The sequence below is a fragment of the Perca flavescens genome, chromosome 7 (assembly GCF_004354835.1).
Source record: "Perca flavescens isolate YP-PL-M2 chromosome 7, PFLA_1.0, whole genome shotgun sequence".
NCBI classification, from domain to species: Eukaryota; Metazoa; Chordata; class Actinopteri; order Perciformes; family Percidae; genus Perca; species Perca flavescens.
The window spans coordinates 12,467,944-12,495,462 of record NC_041337.1 but is presented as its reverse complement, the minus strand read 5'-3'; the positions used below and the strand labels follow the sequence as shown (position 1 = coordinate 12,495,462).

The 27,519-nt window shown below is 40.0% G+C and overlaps 2 protein-coding genes across 4 annotated transcripts in view; both read left to right on the top strand.

The window, feature by feature from the left end:
* dlgap4a (discs, large (Drosophila) homolog-associated protein 4a) overlaps nt 1–8,122 on the top strand; it is an 81,529-nt gene extending 73,407 nt beyond the window's left edge. For both annotated transcript variants that reach the window (XM_028583717.1, XM_028583718.1), the window contains 6 exons: nt 985–1,421; nt 1,546–1,643; nt 2,772–3,208; nt 4,230–4,321; nt 4,802–4,954; nt 5,700–8,122. In XM_028583717.1, the coding sequence (XP_028439518.1) occupies nt 985–1,421; nt 1,546–1,643; nt 2,772–3,208; nt 4,230–4,321; nt 4,802–4,954; nt 5,700–5,924 (1,442 nt within the window). In that variant the 3' untranslated portion in view covers nt 5,925–8,122. The remainder of the gene's footprint in view (nt 1–984; nt 1,422–1,545; nt 1,644–2,771; nt 3,209–4,229; nt 4,322–4,801; nt 4,955–5,699) is intronic.
* Nucleotides 8,123–10,782: 2,660 nt separating this feature from the next.
* LOC114559018 (6-phosphofructo-2-kinase/fructose-2,6-bisphosphatase 2) lies at nt 10,783–27,428 on the top strand. Of its 2 annotated transcripts, XM_028583405.1 has the most exons (18): nt 10,783–10,913; nt 11,799–11,980; nt 14,079–14,204; nt 14,722–14,818; nt 15,083–15,149; nt 15,243–15,317; nt 15,612–15,668; nt 15,774–15,898; nt 16,521–16,728; nt 17,049–17,195; nt 17,281–17,385; nt 17,537–17,666; nt 20,125–20,187; nt 20,274–20,338; nt 20,908–20,967; nt 23,015–23,215; nt 26,408–26,477; nt 26,570–27,428. In XM_028583405.1, the coding sequence occupies exons 2-17, from the start codon at nt 11,890–11,892 to the stop codon at nt 26,459–26,461; spliced, it is 1,671 nt and encodes a 556-aa protein (XP_028439206.1). In that variant the 5' UTR covers nt 10,783–10,913; nt 11,799–11,889; the 3' UTR covers nt 26,462–26,477; nt 26,570–27,428. The 2 variants fall into 2 exon arrangements, with proteins under 2 accessions (XP_028439206.1, XP_028439207.1); XM_028583406.1 differs by lacking the exon at nt 20,908–20,967.
* The last annotated feature ends 91 nt before the right edge of the window (nt 27,429–27,519 follow it).

Here is a 27,519-nt window from a genome sequence, read left to right as displayed (position 1 = left end):
TTGTGAATGTTATAGGTTTACAACGTGAAAAAGCCCAAAGTCCACCCAAAGGGACTTACCATCTCCGTTCACAAACTGCTCCAAACAGCGCTATTGTAGTCCAGCCTTTACTTCCGTGATGAACGTGCATCACTTTGTAACACACAATGATGCTCACCTAACTGCTAGCATGGCACACCCTCATACTCAACTGACAAGCTAGCAGTACTTACTGCGCATGTGCGACTCCCAACAACGATGGTACAGAAGTGTGATGCCTCACTCTGTAGCTAAAACAGAGAGCTCAATGACCGTGATCCAACACAGTAAAGTTGCTAGTTTTTATTTATTTATTTTTTCATAGCTGTATCATTGTACAAATAACAGCATGGCAGGCATGAATGTTGGCAAAGTCGCCTAAACATCCAGATGCTGGTACAGCGTTCTCTTCTGGGGAGACGCTCCGTGGCGCACTAGGACTTTAGAACTAAACTATGACTAGGAGGACTATGTGGAGATGTGATGTTTTCAAAGATTCTGATTTAGATAGAACTGTCCATCCACTGAAACATGTCACGCATGGCCAGTGTGTATGAAAGGAAAAAAACAACCGTGTTTTCATTTATGGTCCATCTTTGGTGTTGAAAATGCAGGTAAGCACAAAAGGGACTTTTTTTTTTTTTTTTTTGGTTGATAAAAAGGACTGTGAAGGTGTGGCATGTAAAGGAAGATCCCCAGAGACAGACTGACGTCAATGGAACACAACCACCAGCAGGTTAACAGGAAACATAGAGGTAGCTTTAGTGAAACCTGATAGAGGCAGCAGTAAGGGCAAAGTGCAGTGCAAAGTGTTTTTCAGATGTTTATGGTTTTGCATTTTGGCACCAGCTGGATTATGTCTAGTAGCGCAGCTTTATTTTACTTTTGCGTTCTTTCTTTTAAGTGACGAAGAGCAGATTTCTTATTCTAAGCTCTCTGTTTTCTTTCTTCTTTTCCCGTCAGCAGTCAGCAATAGGAAGGCTCCTCCTCCTGTCCCACCCCGCACTATATCCAAGCCCCTCATCTCAGTGACGCTGCAGAGCAGCACAGAGTCAGCCCAAGACATATACCTTGACCAGCAGGACCGCGGCAGTGAGGCCAACAGCCAGTCAGGACGCAGCAACTCCTCTGACAGTCTCTGTAGCATCCGCACGGGCAGTCTGGCTAAGGGGGCCCGACCTCCACCAGTCCCTGTCCCTGCTGCAACCCCTGCACCCGCTGCAGGCTCTGTACATCCTGTTCCAGCCCCTCGTGACCTTCCTCCCACCACCACCACCACCACTGTTGCCACTACCAGCACTTCCACATCTACCCAGTCCCAAAATGACACCCTGAGCTTTGGTTTCACCATAGAGCAGCCCCCCACAGCAACCAAGAGGAAACTGTCCTCTATTGGAATTCAGGTAAGAATTGTCTACTTTTATTGAGAGTTGTACTTCATCTGTTGTATAATGATCCTGGGAGGGGACTAAAGCCACATTCACAGTTGTATTTGACTGGTTTTCTGTTGCCCATGATTTGTTTTAGGTGGATTGCATTCTGCCAGTCTTAAAAGAAGAACCTCTACCCCTGACTGCACCCCTTAAATTTCAGTCAATTGGAGTTCAAGTGGAGAACGGCAGGCCGTAAGTCTACATTCAAATTTGATGTAACCGTGAATAATGGCCACAAGTGGTCTTCAGAGATCATCACAGCATGCTGTGATGGTCTCTGAAGACCACTTGTACTCGATATTAGAAGACAGGATATCAACCTATACATATGTTAATATTGCTCTTAATAAGTGTATTGAGCTATAATAAGCTGGTGACTTCACATGGCATCTTGATTTTCATTCTCTATTCCTCCATTTTTGTACACTTCTTGCTGAGCGTGTGCGTAGTGCTATGGGTTAAAGTACAGCCAAAATCCAACCACTCTTATACTTAATGTTAATGTACATGTCCCATATTTTAATATACTTTGCATTTAAATCAGAAAATCCTAAAGGTACCTTGTGGAGTTTTACACTAGTTGTGCTATCAAGCCATGTTTTAACATGGATGTGACCGATGCACGATTTAAAATGCTAAATAAATTGGCTTTTGCAAATGGTTTATTAAAAAATAAAATGCATTCAACACATCGGAGGAGGGTCACTAACACTGAACTTAAACATGATTTGTTTACAAGTAAAGCTCCACATGGTGCCTCCGCCCTAGACGTCCTGTCTGTCTGAATGCACTGTCTTCTCCTGCCTTTCCCTACATAACTGCACACAATCACATTGTCATTCTTTCTTTTGCCCATTAGGCTGGCAAGTCTGCAGTCTTTGCAGCACTGTTGCTAGGGTCATTCAGCAGTCAGCCTGGCATCAGCCCAGGACTCTGATTGATGTCCTATTACTCTTGTTTTGACTGTAGTGAGATGAAAATGCAGCATTTAAACTTTCCCAGTGCCCTGTAATTTCCCTTATTCACATTTGTATGACAGCCTGCTTCCTTTTCACCTTGTCGTTATCTCCAAGGCAGCAGTCTACTAGGCTTTTATGTTCTATCCCTGAATTGTTGCTAATTCCCTCCTCGATATCGTGTATTTTCTGACTTTGTGCCCTCTCTCAATAGATGGTACTGCACCATCAGCTGCCATAATGTCCTGTGAGTTAAGCTCACTGACGGGCAACTTTTACCGTGGAACATGTTTGACACATCACTTCATTGTCGCTATTTATTTAACTGTCAGTCAGAAGCTGATGTTTATGCATGTCTCTGCAGTCTCAGCCGGGATAGCAGCATGGCCTCCAGACAGAATACAGAGACTGAGCCTCAGGAGTCCCAGGATGCCGCACCCACAGAAAACAACACAGCCAACTGCGCCAACAGTCAAACAGGGAATGCCACCACACCTTGCAGACAGGACAAAGCCATGGAACAGCAGCCCCTTAAACACACCTCAGCCCCATCCAGGATATCCACCTCGCCCCCGGAGACTCTGGACCCAGCTTTGGACCCCTCCTCGCTTCCACCGCCAGATCCCAGCCTGGAGACCGGAAACTGCAGCATCCAAGGAGACGCTGTTCAGCCCGGTACGCCAGCTTGCCTCCGAGACGGTAACTGGTTTCTGAAGCTGCTGCAGGCGGAAACGGGGCGCATGGAGGGCTGGTGTCAGCAGATGGAGCAGGAGACCAAAGACAACAATCTGTCAGAGGAGGGTAAGTGATAGAACTGCATGTAATACATGACCCTTTCATTTACCCTTATGCAAATAAGGTTCTGTTGGCCAGATCACAAATCTCATCGCAATCTATTTGGTTTTGCCGGGCTACATGCAAATCAGGGTCGGCCATACTCCAGTTCAGAGAGTGGCAGTAGGCCTGACACTGCCAAAATGGGCCTTTAGTCATAATGATTTTAGATATGAAGTCTTCAAAGTCAAATGCCCTATTCTTGAAAAAGTAATTAAGGTTTATTTATAAAGAACCTTTCTAGATCAGACATCTCAAAGTGTACAGTAAAGAGCTCGTCAAGTCAGTAACATGAAGAATTTAAATGATGTCCCTGTTAGTGAGGTCCACAGACAGGGGATTAGGTCAGGCCTTGTCCACGTTGACAACGAGACTTCAGCACAACGCAGTCATTACTGCCATCGACTCACCGCAACGCTGCTCTTTGGAAGGGGAGTACTTTGTTTTAGCTGTAACAGCAACTGCAGAGTCCTTTCACTTTTTCATCTCCCAGAATACCACTCAGGCTTTTAGGCAGATCTATCTCTGCAGTGTCTTTTTAAATATAAATGAGCAAGGAGCAGACTAGATGTAGCGGCTCCATCCAATTATCATTCTTTCTTCTCTCTGTGGACCTGAATTATGAATTTCTATTTACATACGAATATTTAAGGCGTAAAATAGCTGTATAAAGAGTAATTTGTAATCTTCCCCAAGATTGAGTTAATATATTCTAAAAAGAAATCGTTTACTGTCAGAATGTTAATTGGTAAATGTTAACCTAAATATTCCATTATTAGACAACAGGGATACACTCTACATAGTCCCCTACTCCTATGTCTTGGTCGAGCTCTCAAACTGTGTCTTTCAAGTACAAAAAGGACTTTTGTCTGTACTCTGGATCTCAAATCTCTTTTTGCAGCGTTACGTATCTTTTCTTTAAACTCAAAATGTTTTTATTATCTCTACACAACCTGTTGATGATTTATCATATTCTTCTCTTTCGCAGTTTTGGGGACGATCCGTAGTGCAGTAGGCAGTGCTCAGCTCCTCATGACAAAGAAGTTTGAGCAGTTCAGAGGGCTCTGTAATGAGAACTTGGTGAGTGGCTTCATTACATCCTATTGAATCTCTCTCTTGATGTACTACCCTACTTACGATGTGATTTTGTTAGCCTCTCAAACTCTTACTAGCCCAGTTTTCTTTCATCTTTCTCTTGCCAACATCATTTGTCCTGCACACACTAACACACAGTCTTCCCATTACATTACATCTAGAGAGGAAATGGCAAAAATGTAATCCTTTTTATCTAGAGGATTTATCTAGTCTAGATTTACTGTGATAGGTTTTTGTTCACTTGACTTTATTGTCCCGCTGTTCCTTCTTGACAGATTTTCTCTGTTACAGATCCAATAGTGTTGAAATGTAATCACCTCTGAAAGTTTGTTCTCTTCATCCATTTGCTTGAAGGGACCCTGCCCAGGACATCTGTGTGGGGGGGAAGAATGTGATTAATTCTCTCTGATTTGGCCGAAGCCATTCATCCATCACTTCTCTATACTGTCTCGTTTTCCTCTCTAGAACGTAAATGCCAACCCACGACCAACAGCGCAGGACCTCGCAGGGTTTTGGGATCTGCTACAACTCTCAATAGAAGACATCAGCATGAAGTTTGATGAGCTCTTCCAACTGAAGGCTAACAACTGGCAACTTCCTGAGAAATCAGAGAAGAAGGTGATGTTTGGTGCCAGACAGTTTTCATTATACTCAAGTTCTTTTTTTTTTTTTTGTTGAGAGCAGTTACTCAAGTAGAGTTGTTTTGATTAATCGTTATACCAAAAGTTAATTTAAAGTTATTTTGATAATCAATATATTAGTTTCAGTCATTTTACAAGCAAAAAAAGCCAAACATCAGCTGGTGTCAGCTTCTCAAAAGTGGGGATTTGCTGATTTTCTCTTTAAATCATTGTAAATGAAGTGTCTTTGTGATTTGGACTGTTGGACAGATAAAACAAGCTATTTGAGGATGTCAATATTGGCTGTGGGTGGATTATAACGACAGTTTTCAAAATTTTAGTTACTGACAAAGCGACTAATCAATTAATTGAGACAATCTGCAGATTAATCAGTAATGAAAATCGTTAAATTGTAGTCCTAAACTCAAGCCTTGAGGTGTGTGTGTGTGTGTGTGTGTGTGTGTGTGTGTGTGTGTGTGTGTGTGTGTGTGTGTGTGTGTGTGTGTGTGTGTGTGTGTGTGTGTGTGTGTGTGTGTGTGTGTGTGTGTGTGTGTGTGTGTGTGTGTGTGTCGCTTTGAGTGGTCACTAAGACTACAAAAGCACTTTATGAATGCAGTCCATTTACCATTTTAAGTGCTTCACGGCTTACAAATGCGAGTTCGTCAACACTGCTGGAGGTTGTGTTTCCAGCTTGCACCACATCGTACCTTATTCCTTTTTCCTTCTTGACATGATTTCCTCAGGATGAAAACAAGCAGCTTCCATCATCTGTGCCAAAGAAGCAGACTAAGCCCAAGCTGTCAGCGGGGAAGGACAGGAGCGTGGACTCGGCTGGAGACAAACAGCGGCAAGAAGCCAGGAAGCGTTTGATGGCAGCAAAGCGCGCGGCTTCAGTACGGCAGAACTCCGCCACGGAAAGCGCCGACAGCATCGAAATCTACGTCCCCGAGGCCCAGACCCGCCTCTGAGAGTGAACCAGCACAGATCATCGAGGAAAATCCGGACTCCCTTCAGACATTCATTGACACAAACACACAGACAGATCAGAGACGAACACACAGACGTACAACGGATGCACAGAGGCCGATCCCTCCTAGCAACACAGCTGATGGCAGGAGAGACGCAGGGATCACAGGGCAACGAAACCATCCAGAATAATGCAGATTATCACCCTGCTGCCATGGGACAGAAATAACCTTGACATATGTTTAATATTATTGTTATTATTGACATTATAATAATTATTATCTCCTAAAATATATTCAGGACTGTCTTAAATGTGCAAGTGTCTTGGATAAGGACATCCTGTACCTTGTGAGCTGAAGAATCTTGGTATCCCAGAAGTTTTCTCTCTTAAACCTCCCTTCACTGCTGAGTCTACCAGAAAGTTGTGGCTGCCTGGTTTACGAGCTGAACCACCATCCACACACATACACACATACACACCACACACACACACGCACACACTCCCACACACACTCAGGACACACATGCAGGTGAACTCACTGTCCACAGAGTCTTCCTCTACTCTATTTGTATTAGGCTGCCACTCGTTGGGTGTGGTGCGTACGCTGTACTGTGTACGAATTATAAGATGGTGTTAATCTTCTAAGGGGTTTAAAAATGCAGAGAACCAGAGGAAGGCAGTAGCATATATATTATAAATATCACACTATTACAATGTTCATTTTGTAAATGTTGTATACAAGATTATTTGTTAGAAAGAGGTCAGTGTTCAGTACCAAGGTAGTTTTTTTATAGATTGAGTACATGTACTATCATGATATATTAGCACTTGATGCAATCATTCACGCCACCTCTCTCTTCCTCTCCTTTTCACAAACACGCACTACACAGTCTGTGTCTGTGAATACCTATGTTTAAAGTCTTACATTTATTTTGTTTTTGTGAAGGGATGTGAGGAATGACTGTCCTGCCAGTGAGCTACCGAGGAATGTATGAAATTGTATGCATTTACAGCTCATGTTGACTTGATCACTGCACTTTCCATTCACCTCAGATCAAGTTTGCTCACCTTCATTTCCCTAATCATTCTGACTTTCACTGCATCCTCATGCGATGCAGGGGACCAAGACATTCACCACTTGATATGGCATTCCCATTCAACAAGACTATGTGTGATAGGGTCAGGGTTTACTTGCCACCGGGAAGGATATGGACTAGCATAGCAATAATAAAGCGTATTAGAGCGAGCAATGCAGTAGGTACCCAGTCTTAAATTATTTAATTCAGCATTTCCAATATGACTTTCTTAGCATGAAGGATGAATGTTTTTTTTTTTTACTTTTATGAACTGACTGCCCTTGAAATGACTAAAATCTCAGGTTGAACACAAACTCAACAGTAAAAACCACTATGGCTCGATTATTTATTATGTAACCACAAATTAACTGGCTGAATGCTTCAGAGCAAATTACCAATATTTTAAATCCTGGCCTACTCTGTGTTCATCAGTAAGAAAAATTAGGTTTGGTGCAATGAAGTACAGGCTTAATTTGGCTACTTAAATCGCCGGTCTCCTTCGCTGCCCTTTCTAGCAGCTTGAACTCCCACCCGTTTGTTTATAATGAACTGTGGTACATTTTTTTTTTTTTTTTTTTTTAAATTTTTTAATGTCATTTGACACGTTTGTGACTTTCATCTGAAATGAGGTCGACCTAACTATGTCTCAACTTCTGTACTTTTAATAATCAATGGTGCTGCGAGGGACTTCATATTGTGCCAAGAAGATGGCAATGATCAACATTTTGGTGTCATTGGCTAAAGCTTTTATGCGAAGTGATTTTATTTTAATTTTTTATTTATTTAATCTGCTCATGAATTCTGAAGTCTGTGTGCACATTCTCAGCCAAGTTTGTTTGTGTTACCATCTGCTCACTCCAGATACGCTATGCCTTGTCTCTGACTCAACTCATGACACTTTGAGTATGGGACTGGAATATTTTCCACGTTTCAGTTTTCTCAGATGGAAATACAAGTGCCAAAGGGTACATGAGTGGAACTGGGCATAGCAGATACCCATGCACAAGTGTAGGTTGACGCACTAGTTTTTCTTTTTTAGTAAGAGCTGGCTCTCCCCCTACTGGTCAGTCTTTGCGTGACACTCCAGACATCTTGTTCTGCTCCATTTTGAATCTTTTTTTTTTTTTTTTCATCACACGAGAAATATCAACGAGAAATGACGTTGAACTGGGAATGCTGACACAACACCAAGTTGTTGATTTTCTTATTCTCTTGTTTGTATTACATCAACAATGGACATGTGCATTTCATTGTCCAAAGAAATCATTAAACATCCCTTTGCTACATGTCCTGGTCATCATTCTTGCTGTGTTTTTATTATTATTGCACTCATCCATAATACAAACGGTAATATTAGCTTCTAAGTTAATATTACACACCTATAAATCATAAGCATTAGATTAGACCTTTTATTGTTACTGTGTAATCTCTAAAAGCATGGCCTTCTTACATATAAAAATATACAAAGATCCTTGCCAGTGAATTTTCAGGACTCCTTTAAATAGGTCTTGCAAATGATCTGAAACTATTCAATCTGTGTAAGGCATTCAGGGTATGTGCAGTACGTTAAGAGTTTATAACTGTGACAAATGTAGGAAAGTCCTCTCCTTTTTCATATCATTTGAGAGCTGGATCCCTTTATTTGCCCGCATACTGAACATTAAGAGAGCATGACCTGATCAGGGATCTTCAGACAGTTTGTTTACCACTACTTCCTGAGTTCCAAAGGGCTACAAAATGGACAAACAATGACCAGAAGGTGCAACTCTGGAGGCAAATGATGTGGATGTGCTATTCAACCACCATGTGGACGAGGCAATATTCAACGGTTGAGTGATTTCTGCAATTTATCTAGGAATATCTTTGGGGTACAGACTGAGTCATTGTGTTTGCTTGATGCACAGAAACACTGAGAATTATAAGCCCATTCTGACTTCAGTAGGCTACCCACCTTCGTGGCCATCTCTCTCTTGGCATCTGTCCTCTCAGAGATCCAGCTAGGAAAAGGAGCAAAAACAATGTTGTACCAGATTATCTGGTATTGATGAACATTATTTTACAAAATAAGCACATATCTTACAGACAAAGGGTTGTTTAATGTTATGGTGTATTAGTTAGACACTGTGAGGCTAGTTTCTTTTTAAGAGAATAAAGAATTGTGATTGCAACGAGTTACGTGGCATATTTTCTGTATGAAATAATCTGTAGAATTAAAGAGGAGTGCCACTCAATTTTGGAATCCATGTATGTTTTTCCTCTGAAATATGTTTAAACAAATTACCTCAATTCTACTAATTGTTGTTCTTGGATCTGGAGCTGAGAAATAGTGTCCAGAAAACTTGTCTTTGTGATCCCACAGGTTTTTTTTTTTTTTTTTTTGTGCTCAGTTGTTTTCATTGTTTTATAACTTAAAATAAAACAAGGGTCGGCAAAACATTTTAATTTGGTCCACCTTAGTACATGGTCATACAAATAATACTCTTCCTAGGTATAACAGCAATATAAATGCATACGCACAGACATGAACTGACCAAAAGTATGTGGCTACCACGTTCCACACTATGCTTTTGGTCTAGGGATGTTCTTCTAGTTATCTTAGTTCCAATTGCTTTTGACTTTGTGGCAACAGTTTGGGGAAGGCCCTTTCCTGTTTCACTAAATGTCTAAGGGAAATAATGTAATTTTTACTACACTGTATTTATGTAACAGCTATTGTCACTCCTTACCTTTTAGATTAACATTTTATAAAACATATAATCAGTTTATAGAATATAATGCAACAGTATATCAAATTGCTAAAATGTTTGTAACAATAATCCAACAATATATGTCATAAACATAACACTCTGAATGATGCTATTTTACATATAGAGCACTTTTGATATTTTAAGTAAATGTTGCTGCTATGCTAACATTACTTAGTTTGCATGCAGGATTTGCTTGTAATACAAGATCTCAGTAAATATCTCAATACTTCTTCCATCACAGGCTATAATGTGTCAAAACAAATCGAGTGTTACCCTAACAGGTGTATTTTAATTTTTGCATTACTACTAGTTGGTGTTAATCAAAAGATCCAAAGTATTCCGGAGAGATGCTGGCTTTACAAGATTTTAATTTGGAAAGCTCAACCGGATGCTGCTAGGTTGACAGCAGTGATGGCTGTCACTGGCTGCCCCATGTGAGCATAGACAGCATAGGCATAATATAGAGTGTAGCTATGGATTAGATAATAGATATGTCTATGATAGACAGTATGAGTCCACAGACAGAAGTGCGAGTCCAGTGAGTCGAATGCGAGTGCAGATGGGACAGTGACAATGGCGAAGACATGCCCCGCCCTACTCTGCCTTACTCTGCCTCTGATTGGTTTAGCCTGGTATTCTTACCTAACCCTAACCAATCTGATTACTCATGCCTAAACCTAACCAATCCAACCAACGAAGTCAACGAGTATTAGCCAATCAGAGACAGAGTAGGGCGGGTCATGCCTTAGGACACCCAAATTTGCCATCCTCTCTGCGATATTACGAATCCCACTATGGCCACGCCAAGACCCGCCCTTCAATAGCGTTCACACACTACTATTGGCCAGGCGTCCATGCTTACATGTACAGGTCCTATCCCCTGACCAATCCCCTAACCCTAACCTTAACCACTCGAGGTGAAATGCCTAAACCCAACCAATCAAGCTGCTTCGTAGGGCGGGTCTTGGCGTGGCCATAGTGGGATTCGTTATTTTGCATCCTGTCTATGGTCAAGGAGGAGCTTAAACATCCGGGAAGAAGGAGTCGGTGAAAGTCAAAGCCAACCATATCTTGTCTTATGTAATATATACATCCATGAAGCCAACTGATGGCAGCATTGTAACAAATAAAATATAGCGAGTATTACCCGGCACCTGCTGATTTGTGGTAAGTTTATACATTTAGGGTTTTAATCCCCCGCTTTGCTTGATTTATTTTATTTTAAACGACACTTTACGTTAAAGCAGAAGTGATTCACTTAGCATGCTAAGAGTTTACGTTACCAGACAGCTCTGCTGTGTATGTGACAGGATGACACAGTGATACAACTTATAGCTTGGTATTTGTGGTTTGTACCCTAACCAAAAATCTCTCATTGTGCCTTTGATAGTATAGGGGCAGGAGGGGAGGGACGGCATATTTGGAAATCAGTAACGTTAATGAGTTAAGGCGCTAAAACTACAGTGTCATACCGTTACCGTTACAACACTGACAGATTTCCGCAAGTTAGCTACAACCTACAACGATTGCAAATTATGCCTATAATTCACTGGTTCAAGCTTCTCCATTGTAGGTGTTTGCTGGATTTCTAAGTCCTATATGATGTTAAACTGAATTTTTGGTTTTGTACATTTGGTTAGACAAAATAACAAGACATGTGAACCTGCCTATGATGGGCATTTCCCATGCATGACATGTATAAAAGGACTTTTCCCCACTATTTTCTGACATTTTATAGATCAAACAGCCAACAGTTAGCTAAGCTACAAAATAAGCAACAGGAAATGAGAGTTGTTGATAGTTGCAGCCCTAAAACAAGTGAGCAAGCAATTGTTCACAGATGAAGAGATGACCTTGTATTGTCTGATCAACTAACTTAATTTAATAACTGACTAATGATTCAAGCACTGGCGAGTTCATTATGTAATCCCTGTACGTTTTCAGCATCCTAAAATACATGACAGAATTAACACCTTACACTGGATCAGTTGGCATTTGATGTATCACCACTCAGTATTGTGACATGATACAGCAAAGTCTTGTCCTCAACAGAGATGCTGACCTCATCTTGCCAGTGACCATAGCTCGCCGTCCCCAGACCAGCCGAGACAGGAAAGCAGGACCCGGATCAGACAGACGTGGCATGGCTGCCAGGCAGCAGAGACCTGCGGCTGCCTCAGACGGCTCAGCCGAGGCCAGAAGGACGGACCTCAGGGTCAATGAGAAGAAGTGCTGTGAGTTTGGTTTTTCCTGTGCCCTTAAGGTGAAATGTTGACTCATTATCTGAGGCACTAACCTGTTCTATAGTAATTGTGTACTCCTTAACTATTAAAGTATTTAATATAATGCAGTAACAATGTGCTGTGAATTATAAACTTGTTCACTTGATTACATTTCCTGCTCTGTTGGCCACGAGTAAAGAAAAGTGATAAGGTTCCAGCAGGCACTGATTTGTTAAATGTCAACTTTGACGCACCTCCTTCTGCCATTATTAGTATATGTATACAGTGTGTGGGTGTATTTGTAAAGCAGGTACTTCAACACACACTGCACCCTTTGAAGCACAGTAATACTGCAATGAGAAAGGTCAACATTAGAGTCCGCCGGTAAAAATGTCATAGAGCTCGGCTTTGTTTTAATTTCACAGTCAGACTTTGAGGAATCTTTCATCAGGAAGGTGAAATGATTCCATCAATATGTGTTGAATGCAATACCATTCCTGTTGCAGATATCTGTACGTAGAATCTCGAGTCAAGTCTTGTCTCGCCACGTCTTTGTTTTGATAGATTTGTTTCCCCTGAGCTTGGATAGTCTTTTGAGCACACTGAAAACACATTTCATGTCCCAGCCAACAAGGTTACACTGGGTTACTAAACTGGGTTGCTAAGCAGCAGGTCTTTAGGAAACCTTAAACCACAGTCGTGAGATGATGATGGTATGAGGAAATGAACACTGCTGGGGGTGACATTGGATTATTTCACAACCCTCCCTCTCCTTGCTGTCAGTAAATACTGTACGTGTGTGTGTATACAGTATGCATATCTGCCCTATTATTACACCCATGACATTTTAGGGGCAAGTTTACAGTTTTTTTCCCGATTGCTAAACGACAGTGGGCACAACTGGAGACACAAGTGCAAAACTCTAACTACAGTCTGCACAGCAGCAGTACTTGTGGACCAAACTCTAGTTTGTTTTTCATTGCTTGAACACAGTTTTCAAAACTCTACACACTTATCCCATGGCTTTAACCACAACCTGCACAACACTGTAGATTTACAGCACTTTGTTTGAATGCTAACACACTGCTGTCAAAACTGTTAACCACACATTCAAAACAGAATGGCTTTCACCCTGGTGCATTATAAACACAGCTGATATACATACATATATATATATATATATGTGTATATATATATATATGTATGTGTATATATATATATGTATATATATATATATATATATATATATATATATATATATATATATATATATATATATATATATATATGTATGTATGTATGTATATATGTATATATGTATGTATGTATGTATGTATGTATGTATGTATGTATGTATGTATGTATGTAGGGAAAGCTCGGAAACAATTTTCCAATATGAAGATACCAATATGTCCAGATAAATTGTCTGAGATTACATACACAGTTATAACAAAAAATTAAAAAATACTTCCTTTGCTATAGTAAAACTGCGCACTTACTGTTTTTCACAAAGTAATGGACTTGCAATGGGAACACCCCAGTCCTTTGTATTTACCGTCTAGATAATGCAGGTTCACGGCAAGAGAAGACATCCAATGTGTTGATAAAAATCTTCTGAACTATTACGTACCTTTTACCGTTTTTAACATTTCCAGTAATTACGTAAATTACTACAGACAAAATAAAAATGTAAATCTATTTACATAGTGTAGGTAAGCAAACTGAGGATTTTCATTCATTCTTGTGTACCTTGTTTATTGGTATAAAATAAAAAGAAAAGAAAATGAATGAGTTTTGCAGGTGATGTGAACTGTTTAGCTCAGCTGACTGTTGGTAGAGCAGACTGTGGTTCGAGTTTTGCACAATCAAAAAAAACTATAAAAGAAAGTGAGAGTAATTGTTAAACACTTAACAGTTTGTGAAGGGGATGTAGATCATAAAATATTGTTGTATGCTTAATAACTAACGTGTGTGTGTGTGTGTGTGTGTGTGTGTGTGTGTGTGTGTGTGTGTGTGTGTGTGTGTGTGTGTGTGTGTGTGTGTGTGTGTGTGTGTGTGTGTGTGTGTGTGTGTGTGTGTGTGTGTGTGTGTGTGTGTGTGAAAACTGCAGCTTGGGCCTCCTACATGACCAATTCTCCAACTGTGATAGTGATGATTGGGTTGCCCGCTAGAGGCAAAACCTACATGTCCAAGAAGCTGACACGCTACCTCAACTGGATTGGAGTGCCAACTAAGGGTCAGTACAGAACCAATACATGTTTTTAGTTTTATGCATGAACGCTTGATCTATCCATGGGAAATGCAACCAATAAAAAAAATAAAAACACAGTGTCTCTGTGAAATATCACAGTGACTGTAAAATGAAAGTATTGTTATTTTTGGAGGGGACACTGTATGTATTCAGTGCAGATATGCCTCTGCAGGTAGCTTAAATTTAGGGTGGCACTATAATAAATCCTTTATGAAGACTCTAATCATAGGTATCCAGAGGTATTATCTTACTGAAAATCTTGTGATTAAGGCAATGCTGTGTTAATTTATAGTTATATTTATGTCACCACTTCCTGTGAGCTGGCTCTGTTTGTAGTTGTAAGCTTATGTTTTCACCCAAATGGAACGCAGGAGAACTGGTTTGGCAGACTCAGTTGAGACGAAGGCCTCGACACAGTGATCGTTTTTACTGCTTTGCATGTCTTTCTCTAACTCTCTCTCTCTCTCTCTTTCTCTCTCTCTCTCTCCTGGTTTCCTTACAGTATTTAACCTTGGCGTTTATAGGAGAGAAGCAGTGCAGTCATACAAGTCATATGACTTCTTCAGACATGACAATAAAGAAGCAATGCAAATTAGAAAGTAAGAGAGTTTCTTTTTGTGTTGACCTCCTTTGGTGTAGTAGATTGACTCCTTTCCCCCATTCGTCCCTCTGCATATGTTACAGGGTCGTGATTACTACACCCAATAAAATCACCTGATCACTTTTCCATGCAAATGCCTCTGTTGACTGCATGGTGTTTGTTGAACAAATGGGGCTACAATTATTACAGCACATTATGTCTTTTAAGATACATTTATAAGCTAGTTTATTTCCTGATCAATTTTCTCATTATGTTTCCACAGACAGTTTGCTCTGGTGGCACTGGAGGATGTCAAGGCCTATCTTGATGAGGAGGCAGGCCAGATCGCTGTAAGCACACAAAAACACTGAACAGTGCATCTGTTAACGCTGTTAATAGATATTAATAATATTAATTTGATTTGGTCTTGTGTTGTCTGTCAGGTTTTTGATGCCACCAACACCACCAGAGAGAGGAGGGAACTCATCCTTAATTTTGCAAAGGATAATTCATACAAGGTCAGCATGACATTGATGAATGAATTATTTGAGCCCAGTATATTTTTACTAGAGCCCGACCGATAAAGGATTCTTAAGGCCGATATCGATACAAATATTTGGTGATTTAAAAATCCGATATATCGATGGACAAACCGTCCGTTTTATTTTATTTTTTAAATATTTGTTTATCGGCCATTATAAATGCCGATAGTGATAGTTTGGAAAATGCCTAATATTGGCCCGCCAATATATCGGTCGGGCTCTAATTTTCACACGATTTCTGAATTTCTAATGATTGACGTCTTTTGTTAGGTGTTTTTTGTTGAATCAATATGTGACGATCCAGATGTCATCGCTACAAATATCCTGGTAAATGATGCTGTTACGCTTTCAAGTTTAATTATGAGCACAGGTTTGTCCTTGAATTGTGAAATTTCATGGTGAATCATCTCTACAAATGTCTCTTTCACAAAGGATGTGAAGGTGTCCAGCCCAGATTACCCTGAGAGGGACAGAGAAAGTGTCATGGAGGACTTTCTGAAGAGAATAGAATGTTATAAAGTGACATACCAACCTTTGGATCCGGACGAACACGACAAGTAAGAAATCATTTTGTCACGCTACCAGTTGCTTTTCTTTACTTTTTGCCTTGAAATTGATTAATACTTCTCAACACATTACAAGTCATTTAGGGCTAAATGTCCTAAATACTCTCCTGGTGTTGGCCTTGTAGATGATGGGCTTTGTGTTGGTAGGGAACAGCAGGAAACAGCTGATTTTCCACACAGTTCCGGTTCTCTGCTATTTAATGGGTGGGTTTTGATTGGTGTAGCTGATATACGGTAAATCCAAAAGTAGTAGTAAATGTTAGTCCGAAATTTAGCTCATGCGATTCCAGAAAAACTACTGAGTCTATGATTTGTTTGATTTCTTTATAAATGAACTGATAATATTTGTGTTATTAACCTAACTGGGAATAGTCACACATACTTCATTTTGTTGATCTTTGTTTGAAGAGACAAGGGATATTTGTTGATCTTCTTGAACCTTGACGCTGGTAATGATGACACAGAAGCGTGTGGAAGCAGAAATATCAGGATATTTAGACTACCCCAAAAGTACAAGATATGCCTTCCCTAGCCTTGAGTCACTCGTCAATGTCTTCAGTTACTGTTTGTATTGACTCACTTTGCGTTGTCCTCTTTTCGCTCCGACTCACAGCAACCTGTCCTTCATCCAGGTCATCAACGTCGGCCGTCGTTTCTTGGTCAACAGGGTGCAGGACTACATCCAAAGTAAAATAGTGTACTACCTCATGAACATCCACGTACACTCCCACTCCATCTACCTCTGTCGGCACGGAGAGAGCCATTACAATGTGGAGGGACGCATCGGGGGAGACTCTGAACTGTCAGAGCGAGGGAAACAGGTGCTCCAACAAATTAATCTCACTCTTACATTTGTAAACTCAATAAAGATGGCAGCATCTCCAGACGTCTTAAAGGAAGTGTTTGACATTTTGGGGAATGCACTCATTTGATAACACGTTGTAGTAACAATAACACATTGTTTACACATTTTCTAGCATGAATCCAGTTAGTTGGCGCAAATGAAATCCTGCTGCTACAAATCAACCGATTTCAGAGGCCATTATGGGAAGAATTACTGTGCACACGGTGTAACTTCCGTTTTTTGTTCAAGTGTCAATTCTACAGCGTAAACGTTTCTTTTATGTGTTGTCTTTGTCAGTTTTCAGCAGCACTGAAGGGTTTTGTGGAAGAGCACCGTCTGTCAGACCTGAAAGTTTGGACGAGCCAGCTGAGACGCACCATTCAGACGGCAGAGGAGCTGGGAGTTCCCTACGAGCAGTGGAAGATCCTTAATGAAATAGATGCTGTACGTCCTCCGACGTATATCTGAAGAGACAGACACACACTGTGAGGGCCTGTGTTTTGAGTGTTTATATTACTTTGTGTTTCAGGGAGTATGTGAAGAAATGTCCTATGAAATGATTGAGGAAACATACCCAGAGGAGTTTGCCATGAGGGGCCAGGACAAGTACCATTACCGCTACCCTGGAGGAGAGGTAAAAGCCTTCGCTTTCTCTTTTTATTGTACCTGCTAGATTAGGGTCTGTTATGCTTTTGGCCATTGCGTTGCTGTTTTATTTTTTTATAAAACAATCTTCTGCTAAATCAAACAAAACCAAATCTGATTGCATGTACCTTTGGCTCTAGTCCTACCAGGACCTGGTTCAGCGACTGGAGCCGGTCATCATGGAGCTGGAGCGACAGGGCAACGTGCTGGTCATCTGTCATCAGGCCGTCATGCGCTGCTTGCTCGCCTATTTCCTCGACAAAAGCGCAGGTTACATACACAAACAGAAACGTGATACATGCCTTTTTTTTTTTTTTTTTTTTTTACCATTTATCTAAAACTCATATGATAATTTCACATAAGTGAAACTTCTGTAACAATGCTTAAACTAAAGAGCTTAGTGAAGTAATTGAAGGCCATTTTGTTCCCCTGAGTCAGTATCAAATTAAACTGAATGTTTTTGCAGAGGCTGTTGAAGACACAGTGGAGAGATATTCAAAAACCATATGAAAGACCGATGTATCAAAACCTTAATGAGACAGTAAAGCATCTGCATGTATGATACAAAGCTAACTTAAATACAAAATGCTCCACTCCAGTCAGCAGACAAAAGACAGAAAAAAAGAAATTGGCAAAGTGTAGCTTCAATGTTTGAGTGGTACTTCACGATGAACAAAACAGGTAAAAGGACTTTGTTTTGTTGGTGTGAAGAACACTACAGCACTACAACATGTAGGCACTTTGTGACCATGAGACTGAGAGGTGTTAGTATTTTGTAAAAAAAAAAAAAAAAAAAAAAAAAAAAATGGCATAACTGCACAAGACACAACCAATGTGGAAATCCTAAAGTGCTTATATTATGGTCATTTTAAGGTTCATAATTGTATTTAGAGGTTGTACCTGAATTATAACGAGCATTATAACGTGTGTTACAAAGTGATGCATGTTCGTCACAAAGTAAAGGCTGGACTACAATAGAGCTGTCTGTTTGTGAACAGTGTTTTCTGTTGGAGATGGTAAGTCCCTTTGGGGTGTACTTTGGGCTTTTTCACTTTGTAAACCTATTACACACAAAACAAAGATATATATATATATATATATATATATATATATATATATATATATATATATATATATATATATATATATATATAAAAACACAATAAAGGAAAGGGAAAAAGCCAAAAAGCATAATAAGAGCACTTTAACTAACATATACAGTACAGTAACACCCGGCTGTTGCAAAATAGTCACACAAACCTTGGTGCTTTTTATGCTAATCAAACTGGTTGGTTGTAATTTGGTAGGCTTCATCTGATGTTAGTGGGTGTTGGATCACCTACCAGGTGGTGCCCTAAGCTCCAGGCCAAAGCAGACCCTTTCAGCAATTAGATCTCTAACTGCAGTAGCGATTTACCAGTGGTTAGTTACAGTGAATAGGATGAACATTATGTGACGGAGCAAAATCATTGCTATAAATAATTTGGCCAAATTGGACAGAGGATAGAAAAGAAAACAATTATTTATTTTAGAAACCATGAATTGTAGTCTGACACAGTGTCTTTTTCAATGCCACCACAAGAGGGTGCCAAAGTTCGAAACTTTCAAATGCAATATATGCAAATGTCACCCAGAGCATTTGGCTCGACCCAAACAAAGAATTATTACAGACTACAAAGAGTCTTATTTACAGATTAATCAAACTTTGAACTTCACAGTTGTGACTTGAGCGACATGAGCTACACATGACCAGATGAGGGGAAGAAGCAATGCAAACAGATAGACTATTGCAGACTCCCCATGTTGAAAGTAAAAAAAGTCCATTCATATATTTTAATGACAAAACAAGCCTGTCATATTGCAGTGGACCCTTTTATATCATAAATATTTAGGTATGGGAGTGTACCTCAAAGATTCAAGGATCAAGGCAAAAAAAATATAATTAAAATATAACAAACAGTATCCTTATGCATTAAAATTTTTATCAAACAATAACATCATGGCGCTAAAAATATGCAAAGGACAGATTCTACTCATATTCAATAAAGGAAAACCAGATTTTGTTCTGTTTTTTTATGTGATCCACTTAAAGGCAAGTTCATCTACAGTATATAGCACATTCCAGCAACAAGGCAATTCAAGGTGAATCTCAGTTTCTCAATTTGAAGACCCATCACAATCTCCTTGATCCATTGTGTAAAAGAAGTAGGGCAGGTAGCCTTCCACCTAATGAAGAATAAGCTAACAATGAAGCAAATGCTATAGCATTCAGTGACAGAAATTCCGGGTGGATCGTAAATACTAACATATCTTCTTTGCCTTTGGAGAACTGTGTAATGTCTAGTTAAGTTATAGGGTTGATAGTTCAGGGTTGATATTTCAGTCTATGGAAAATGATGGTACGATGGATTAAATAAAGCATATGTATAAATGTGTGGAAATGGGAACAAAGTGAAAAATAACAAACCTGACTAATAACTGGGTGGTTAGAGTGGAAAATACTGCTCAAATCCATCATTAGGCCTGGGCAGATGGAGGATTTTGTCAGTCAGCAGAGAAAGTGGTCACGTCTGCGGCATCTGTTTAAAGTCTCAACCACAGTTTGATGACTGCAGAAACCAAACAGTGTTGGTGCAGTAGTGGTGGTCCCAAACATTTGAGAAAAACACAAATGACTGGATATAGAAATAGCACAGAAAGTCTTAAGTTTGTTTTTTTGTTTGCACAGATGATCTACCCTACTTGAAGTGTCCCCTGCACACTGTCCTAAAACTCACTCCTGTGGCTTATGGTAAGTCACTTCGCTGCCCATAAGTCAATAAATGTCTTTATTTGTTGGGTTGTGACGTATTTTTTTCTCTTGTCTCTCTGTTTTAGGTTGTAAAGTGGACCTGTTTGACCTGAAGGTGGAGGCTGTCAACACTCACAGGGACAGACCATTGGTAAGCTTGTGACCTATTTATTATTTTCTGTCACAAACATGCTGTGACTTTTTGTGAAGTTGTCACTGTCAACCAAGAGTTTAGTGTAGGGCATGGCCCCAGTGCATGCAGCCTGTAGGATCAGTCACCCCTCCTACGCTGATGACTGGAAAAACAACTCTAAACCACAGCTATATTTAAGAATTCAAACTCAAATTGCACACTTCTGTTTCTTATTCTGCTTTCAGGAGCTAGATATACAGTTTTCTCTCCAAAGTCCAGACACAGCTCGGTTAGCGGTTTCCCCCTGTTTCCAGTCTTTATGCTCTAAGCTTAGCTAACAGGCTGCCGGCTCTAGTTTTGTATTTAACAGACAGATATAAGATTAATCGATCCTCTACAAGATTTGGCAAGAAAGTGAATAAGAGTATTTTCCACAAAAAAAAAACAATACCTAGATTGAATTTCTTATCAATACCCCTCTCCTCTCCATCGGTCCATAGTGCTCATATAGAAAGAGACTTGTGCCTCACAATGAAGGATGATTATTTTGAAAGTGTTTTTGGCTATTTTTATGCATTTTGTTATAGAAAGGGAGAGATGCAAAGAAGGTCTCCACCGGATTCGAACCAGGGACGTTGAGGTTCATGGTCAGTGTCTCAACCCCAAAGCTACAGGAGCACTGCCCTCACAGTTGCAGAATAAGATGAAAAAAAAACAACATAAAAACAGGGAAATGAAATAATGCCTCCAATGTAAATAAAGATAATTGTAAAATGAACACTGCTTTATTATTAGGCTGGCTACACACTGGCTGCGTGGCGTGAGCGTGGCGTGAGCGTGGCGTGAGCGTGGCGTGAGCGTGGCGTGAGCGTGGCAGCTGCGTGGCGTTTTCTATGTCTTTGCTCACCAGAAACGTGTCTGACGCGGCGCTGCTGCTGCTAGCCTTGTCTGTACACATGTATCTTTCCCATTGATTTACTGCACTCAAGCAGTAGTATACTTCATGTTAAACATAAATATATACTGATTTGATTACAGCAAAGACAACGTTGGCAGTATTGACGGCAAAATAAGCTACAGAATATTTCGTTCTGTATTGACAGGTGCAATATTTGAAAATCGATAATTATTATTATTTTTTTCATGTTTTATGTCAAAACCTAGAGACTTTCTAACATCAACATGTCATTTATTAATATGTATTCTTGACAAAATGACATATAAACATCTTTTCGTATTCTATTTTGCCTGGAAACGCTTCCAACGCGCTTGCATGTCGCGTGAAAAATAGGCGGCGGTCCTATTTCTAGCATGCGCGCGTATTCGCCGCGGCTCGAGCCGCACCTGAGACGTGCGTGTCACGCAGGCAGTGTGCAAGCTCTAACCTGTTAACATGAGAGCCGAAATAAAAACAGACACGCCACGCAGTTGACACGCTCAGCCACACAGCCAGTGTGCAGGCCTTAGAATCCATATTCACCTCATCATATCCCCCTTGGCTCTCTCTAGGAACCATTAGTTAGCATTGACTGAAGGATTTTCAACACAAGATCTGTTTTTACAAATACCAGTGTGTGTGTGGAAAGTGGCATACTGTACTGTATGCATTAGGGCTGGGCGATACGGAGAAAATCCGATATCACGATATTCTTGACCAAATACCTTGATATCGATATTGCGGCGATATTCTAGGGTTGACAATTGGTGCTTTAACAAAATATCTTCACACTTAGATTTAAGATAAATAATCATCAGTGTTGTAGATATAATGTCTAAGTGGGGAAAAGGCAAATAATAGAACAGCTAGAACAGTCTGGTAAGTTTAAAAGCCTTTAAAACCAGGAAAAGACAACACTCATGTCATATAACGATATTACGATATCCAAAATCTTAGACGATATCTAGTGTAATATCATGATATCGATATAATATCGATATATTGCCCAGCCCTAGTATGCATGGTTTGTGTGCATATGCATATTTTTTACATCTAGCCCCTGGAATTTTCAAACTCCATTCCCCAACAGTGAACTTCATCTTCGTCGAGTGACTGAATGTTCATTAGAAGAAGAAGAAGAAGAAGAAGAAGAAGACCTACTTTATTGATCCCCCAAGGGGAAATTACATTTTTGTACTCTGTTGTTACAGTTAGTGAGCCGACTTGAAATGCCGTACAGAAAGTCTGTGTTTAGTCAGGGAATCCAAATGACACATTCAGTGTTTAAACCAAAAGTCCTAGACAGAGTGGGTGTCAACACATACACACATTTATGGAGAAACCATAAAATGGGGTGAGATAAATCCTGTCGGCTGAGACCAACATAACAATGGCTTTTATATGTAGGACTTTTTGTCTCAGCGGTTGTTTTTCTTTCTGTGCCCACTCACCTTAAACGGGACACAGTGTTTTCAGACCTTCAGTAGGAGAAGTTTGATTAGTCAAACATAATAAAAAGCATGGGCGCCCAGATAGCTCAGTTGGTAGAGCGGGCGCCCCTATATAGAGGTTTACTCCTCGGCGCAGCAGTTTGAATCCGACCTGCAGCCCTTTGCTGCAGGTCATTCCCCCTCTCTCTCCCCTTTAATGTCTTCATCTGTCCTCAAATAAAGGCCGAAAAATAATCTTAAAAAAAACACATAATAACAAGCATGTGTTAATCAGCCCACCTTCTCTGTCTGTTCTTCACTGACCAGAATAAAGTCAGCACAGATGCTGTGCCGCCAGCTTTCCTCCGACGGAACAGCTTCACTCCGTTGTCCAGCCAAGACCAGATTAAACGACCTCGTCTTTACAGCATGGGCAACCCTCCACAGGCACGCATGTCCCAGGCCCCCGCTTTACCCAGCATGCAGTTCTCGGAGGTGTCTGAGGGCGCAGAGCTGCTACAAAGCAAGGTCAGTGTAGTGAGTATTACTGTATATATTAGAGGTTTAAAGATGTTGTAATTATGGATGTAACGATCCGATACTAATATACCGACTCAAATAGCTTCTATTGTATGTTTATATAATATATACGTTATATACTGGAATTTTGTGTAGTATATAAGTGTGTAGTTGAAAAGTTTAGATCAATTTGTTATTTTCTTTTCTTTTTTAAGCATAGCAGTGTAAATAACAAAACTTACATCAAAGCAATATCTGTCATTTTTGATTCTGCTGTCCATTTTTCTTTTTCAAACCTAAAGACGACAGGAGCTTAATACAGTTTGGGAGAGCTAAGGTGTAGTGTGCAGAGTGTTTACAACCCCAAATCAGAAAAAGTTGGGACAGTATGGAAAACACAAATAAAAAAAGAAATTTATGATTTCTAAATGTACTTTGACTTGTATTTTATTGCAGACAATGTGAACACAAAATATTTCATGTTTTGTCTGGTCAACCTAATTTCATTTGTAAATATACATCCTTTCCTGTCATTCAGACCTGCAACACATTCTAAAAAAGGTTGGGACAGGAGCAATTTAGGACTAGTAATCAGGTAAATTGGTTAAATAATGATGTGATTTGAAACAGGTGATGTCAACAGGTGATTGTAATTATGATTTGGTACAAAAGCAGCATCCAAGAAAGGTCTAGTCCTTTAGGAGCAAAGATGGGCCGAGGATCGCCCGTTTGCCAACAAATACGTGAGAAAATTATTGAAATGTTTAAAAACAATGTTCCTCAAAGAAAGATAGGAAGACATTTGCTTATTTCACCTTCAACAGTGCATAACATAATTAAAAGATTCAAGGAATGTGGAGGAATTTCAGTGCGTAAAGGACAAGGACGCAAGCCTAAGCTGAACAACCGTGATCTCCGATCCCTCAGGCGGCACTGCATCAAGAATCGTCATTCATCTATAAGCAATATCACCACATGGGCTCAGGACTACTTTGGCAAACCTTTGTCAAGTACCACAATACGTAGTTCCATCCTCAAATGCCAGTTAAAACTGTACTGTGCCAAAAGGAAGCCCTATGTTAACAGTGTCCAGAAGCGCCGTCGACTTCTCTGGGCTCGGAAGCATCTGGGATGGACCATCACACAGTGGAAACGTGTACTGTGGTCAGATGAATCAGTATTTCAGGTATTTTTTGGGAGAAATGGACGCCGTGTGCGCTGGACCAAAGAAGAAAAGGATCATCCAGACTGTTACCAGCAACAAGTCCAAAAGCCAGGGTCTGTCATGGTATGTGGTTGTGTCAGTGCCCTTGGCAAAGGTAACTTGCACTTCTGTGATGGCACCATTAATGCTGAAAAGTACATAGAGATTTTGGAGCACAATATGCTGCCTTCAAGAAGACCTCTTTTCCAGGGACGTCCATGCATATTTCAACAAGATAATGCAAAACCATATTCTGCACACATTACAAAGTCCTGGCTGCGGAGGAAGAGGATACGGGTACTTGACTGGCCTGCCTGCAGTCCCGACCTGTCTCCAATAGAGAATGTGAAGCGCAAAGTGCGACAACAACGACCCCGTACTGTTGCCCACCTTAAGACTTGTTTGCAGCAAGAATGGGACAAAATTACACCTCAAACACTTCATCACTTGGTGTCTTCAGTCCCTAAACGTCTTTTAAGTGTTGTGAAAAGGAATGGCAACATTACAAAGTGGTAAATGCTTTACTGTTGCAAGAACAGAAGATAAAAATCATGAGGAACACATTAAATTATGTGCTGTTGTATTGTCTGCAATGAAATACAAGTCAAAGTACATTTCGAAATCACTACTTTCTTTTTTTTATTTGTTTTCCATACTGTCCCAACTTTTTCTGATTTTGGGGTTGTACATAAAACAAAGGGTGGTAAGATCTGGGAGGGATTTAAGAATAGTAAATATTATAAACCATACCATTAACAGAGAAAACAAAATCAAACTCTTCAAACTCAGTCATTTTCCCAGGGTCCTTTTTGAAAAGTAAAACATTACTCATTTATTCAATATCTCAACGAAGTCGGGCCGTAAGGGCTTTACCCACATAGTCCACCTGTGATGATTTCCTGCATGTCTTCCCCCCTCTCTCTCTCTCCCCCCCTTTCTCACCTAGCTGTCCTGTCAAAATAAAGGCAGAAATGCCCCAAAAAATAATCTTTAATAAATACTCATCAGACCGTACCCTTTTCTGTAAGCAAATAAAATGGTGTTATTCCTTTTGATCTCCACATTTAAATCTATAATACATTTTATTAGGGTGGAAACCAGGGTCCAGTTTACATATACTCCTCTTTCAACATATTCCAGATTTTCAGTTGGGCTTTAGCCCATGGGTTTGCATCTCACCATTGAGTCTTCATAACCATTTGTGAGCCAGTGCTGCATGAATTGGGGGATTCATTTTGAATAGAGAGTTCAACAACTTCCCACCTGAAATGTTGGGTTGCATATATTAAGGGTCTAATTAAGATTTCTTTACCAAGTTGCTGGTTCACAATTTATTATTTTAATAATGAATAGCAATTCAGAAAATGATAGATATACTTTTTGGGGGCTTTTCCACCTTTAATTTGACAGGACAGCTAGGTGAGAGAGAGGGGAAAGACATGCAGGAAATCGTCACAGGTCGGATTCGAACCCTGGACCTCTGCGTCGAGGCATAAACGTCTCAGTATACGTGCGCCTGCTCTACCACTGAGCAACCCAGCCACGGTAGATATGTTTTTTACAAAGCTAATGTTAGGATAATTATCCTATCAAAGAATGGACAAAATCCCTGGAGTTCTCTTATAAGCAGTGTTTAAGTAAAGCCTGATGTTGCCTTACACATAAAAGAATGATCCCAGTCACTTCCATACAGTGAGGCATAACATTTATTAATTTAACACTGGTATCAGATTGGTACTCTGCATCGGCCGATACCCAAAGCCCAGGTATCAGTACCAATATTGGAAAATTTCATAAATAATTAGGAAACTGTCTGAAGGCTGTAGATAAATAAGTATATGTGTGCCAAGACCTACAAAATGGGAAAATTATGGAGCTAGTAAGTTTCTTTGTTACACTCCCTAAGTTCAGTCAGCGCCAGTCAAAACAAACGCCTCATTCCTCTGTTGATTTGGTGTTTTTCTTAATGCCGTCTCCCCGTCCTTTGTACCCTTCAGGACTCTGTAAACTGTTTCAGTGCAGCAGACGCAGACGAATGTGTTCGGAGTTAAAGAAGCAGAGAGAGAGGTATTTTCAGCCTTTTCCTCTCGTCTATCATGTGGAACATCTGTACTCCTGACCTTAAATATCTCACACCTTTGTTTTGCCATCTATCCCAGGCTTTTCTCCACATGGATGTATCACCAGTTCTGAGGACTAGCAGTATAATCCCCAGCTGCTTCAGCCATTACATTCTTAACCAATGTATTACACACCTTATCTGTGTAACCCTATATGTGTTTATTCTTTGTTTTTTTGTTGAATAGGTTATGTGTGTTATTGAGTGTGTGCACATACATACGTACACACATACATGCATACATACATGAACTCAAAAGCCTTCCATAAAAGCCTTCATATCTAGATTTATAGTAATGTGGGTTTTTTTTAGTAAGTAGAGACTCTTAAAACCCGTCCATTAGATCCTAGCACACTCCACATACTGTAGTCTACAGTCATATTATGCTGCGCTAGATATAGAACATGTTGATTGTGAATTGTATATCTCAATGCAAGTTACTACCTTTAGTTTAAGTGTAAAAGAGTGCCTCTCTTAAAGGAAGCCATGTACAGCTTCGTTTTTTTCTCTCCGATTTTTTCTTTAAGTTACCTATTTAAACATTCCCAGGTAATGTGCATCCTTCCATGGGTGGTTTTGACAAGATGTAGTAATAATTTGATTTTGAAATGTAATTTAAAGCATGTTAACCTTGCAGTGGGCAGACACAAGCTGTGAAAAGTAATGAAATGTTTTGTCTAGCCCTACAAAAAGGACATCAGCTACTGTGCTATTTTTTACTCTGTGACAATGATTCTGTTCTTCTCTTAAATGATGCCTACAGTACCTGTATGTTTTGCCTTCTACTGAAATAACGGCGCTGTCTACTGTGATAATGTAAAGCTGATCACATTTGAACTCTAAAGAATTGATGCAAATATTTCAAAATGCTGGTGACTTTTAATGCATTTTAGTTTCTTCATAAGGAAAAGCAAATTGTGTACTCCTGAAACGACAAAGATACTGTTTAAGTACCAGCTTCATAGCAACCAAATGTTTAGTATTCACATG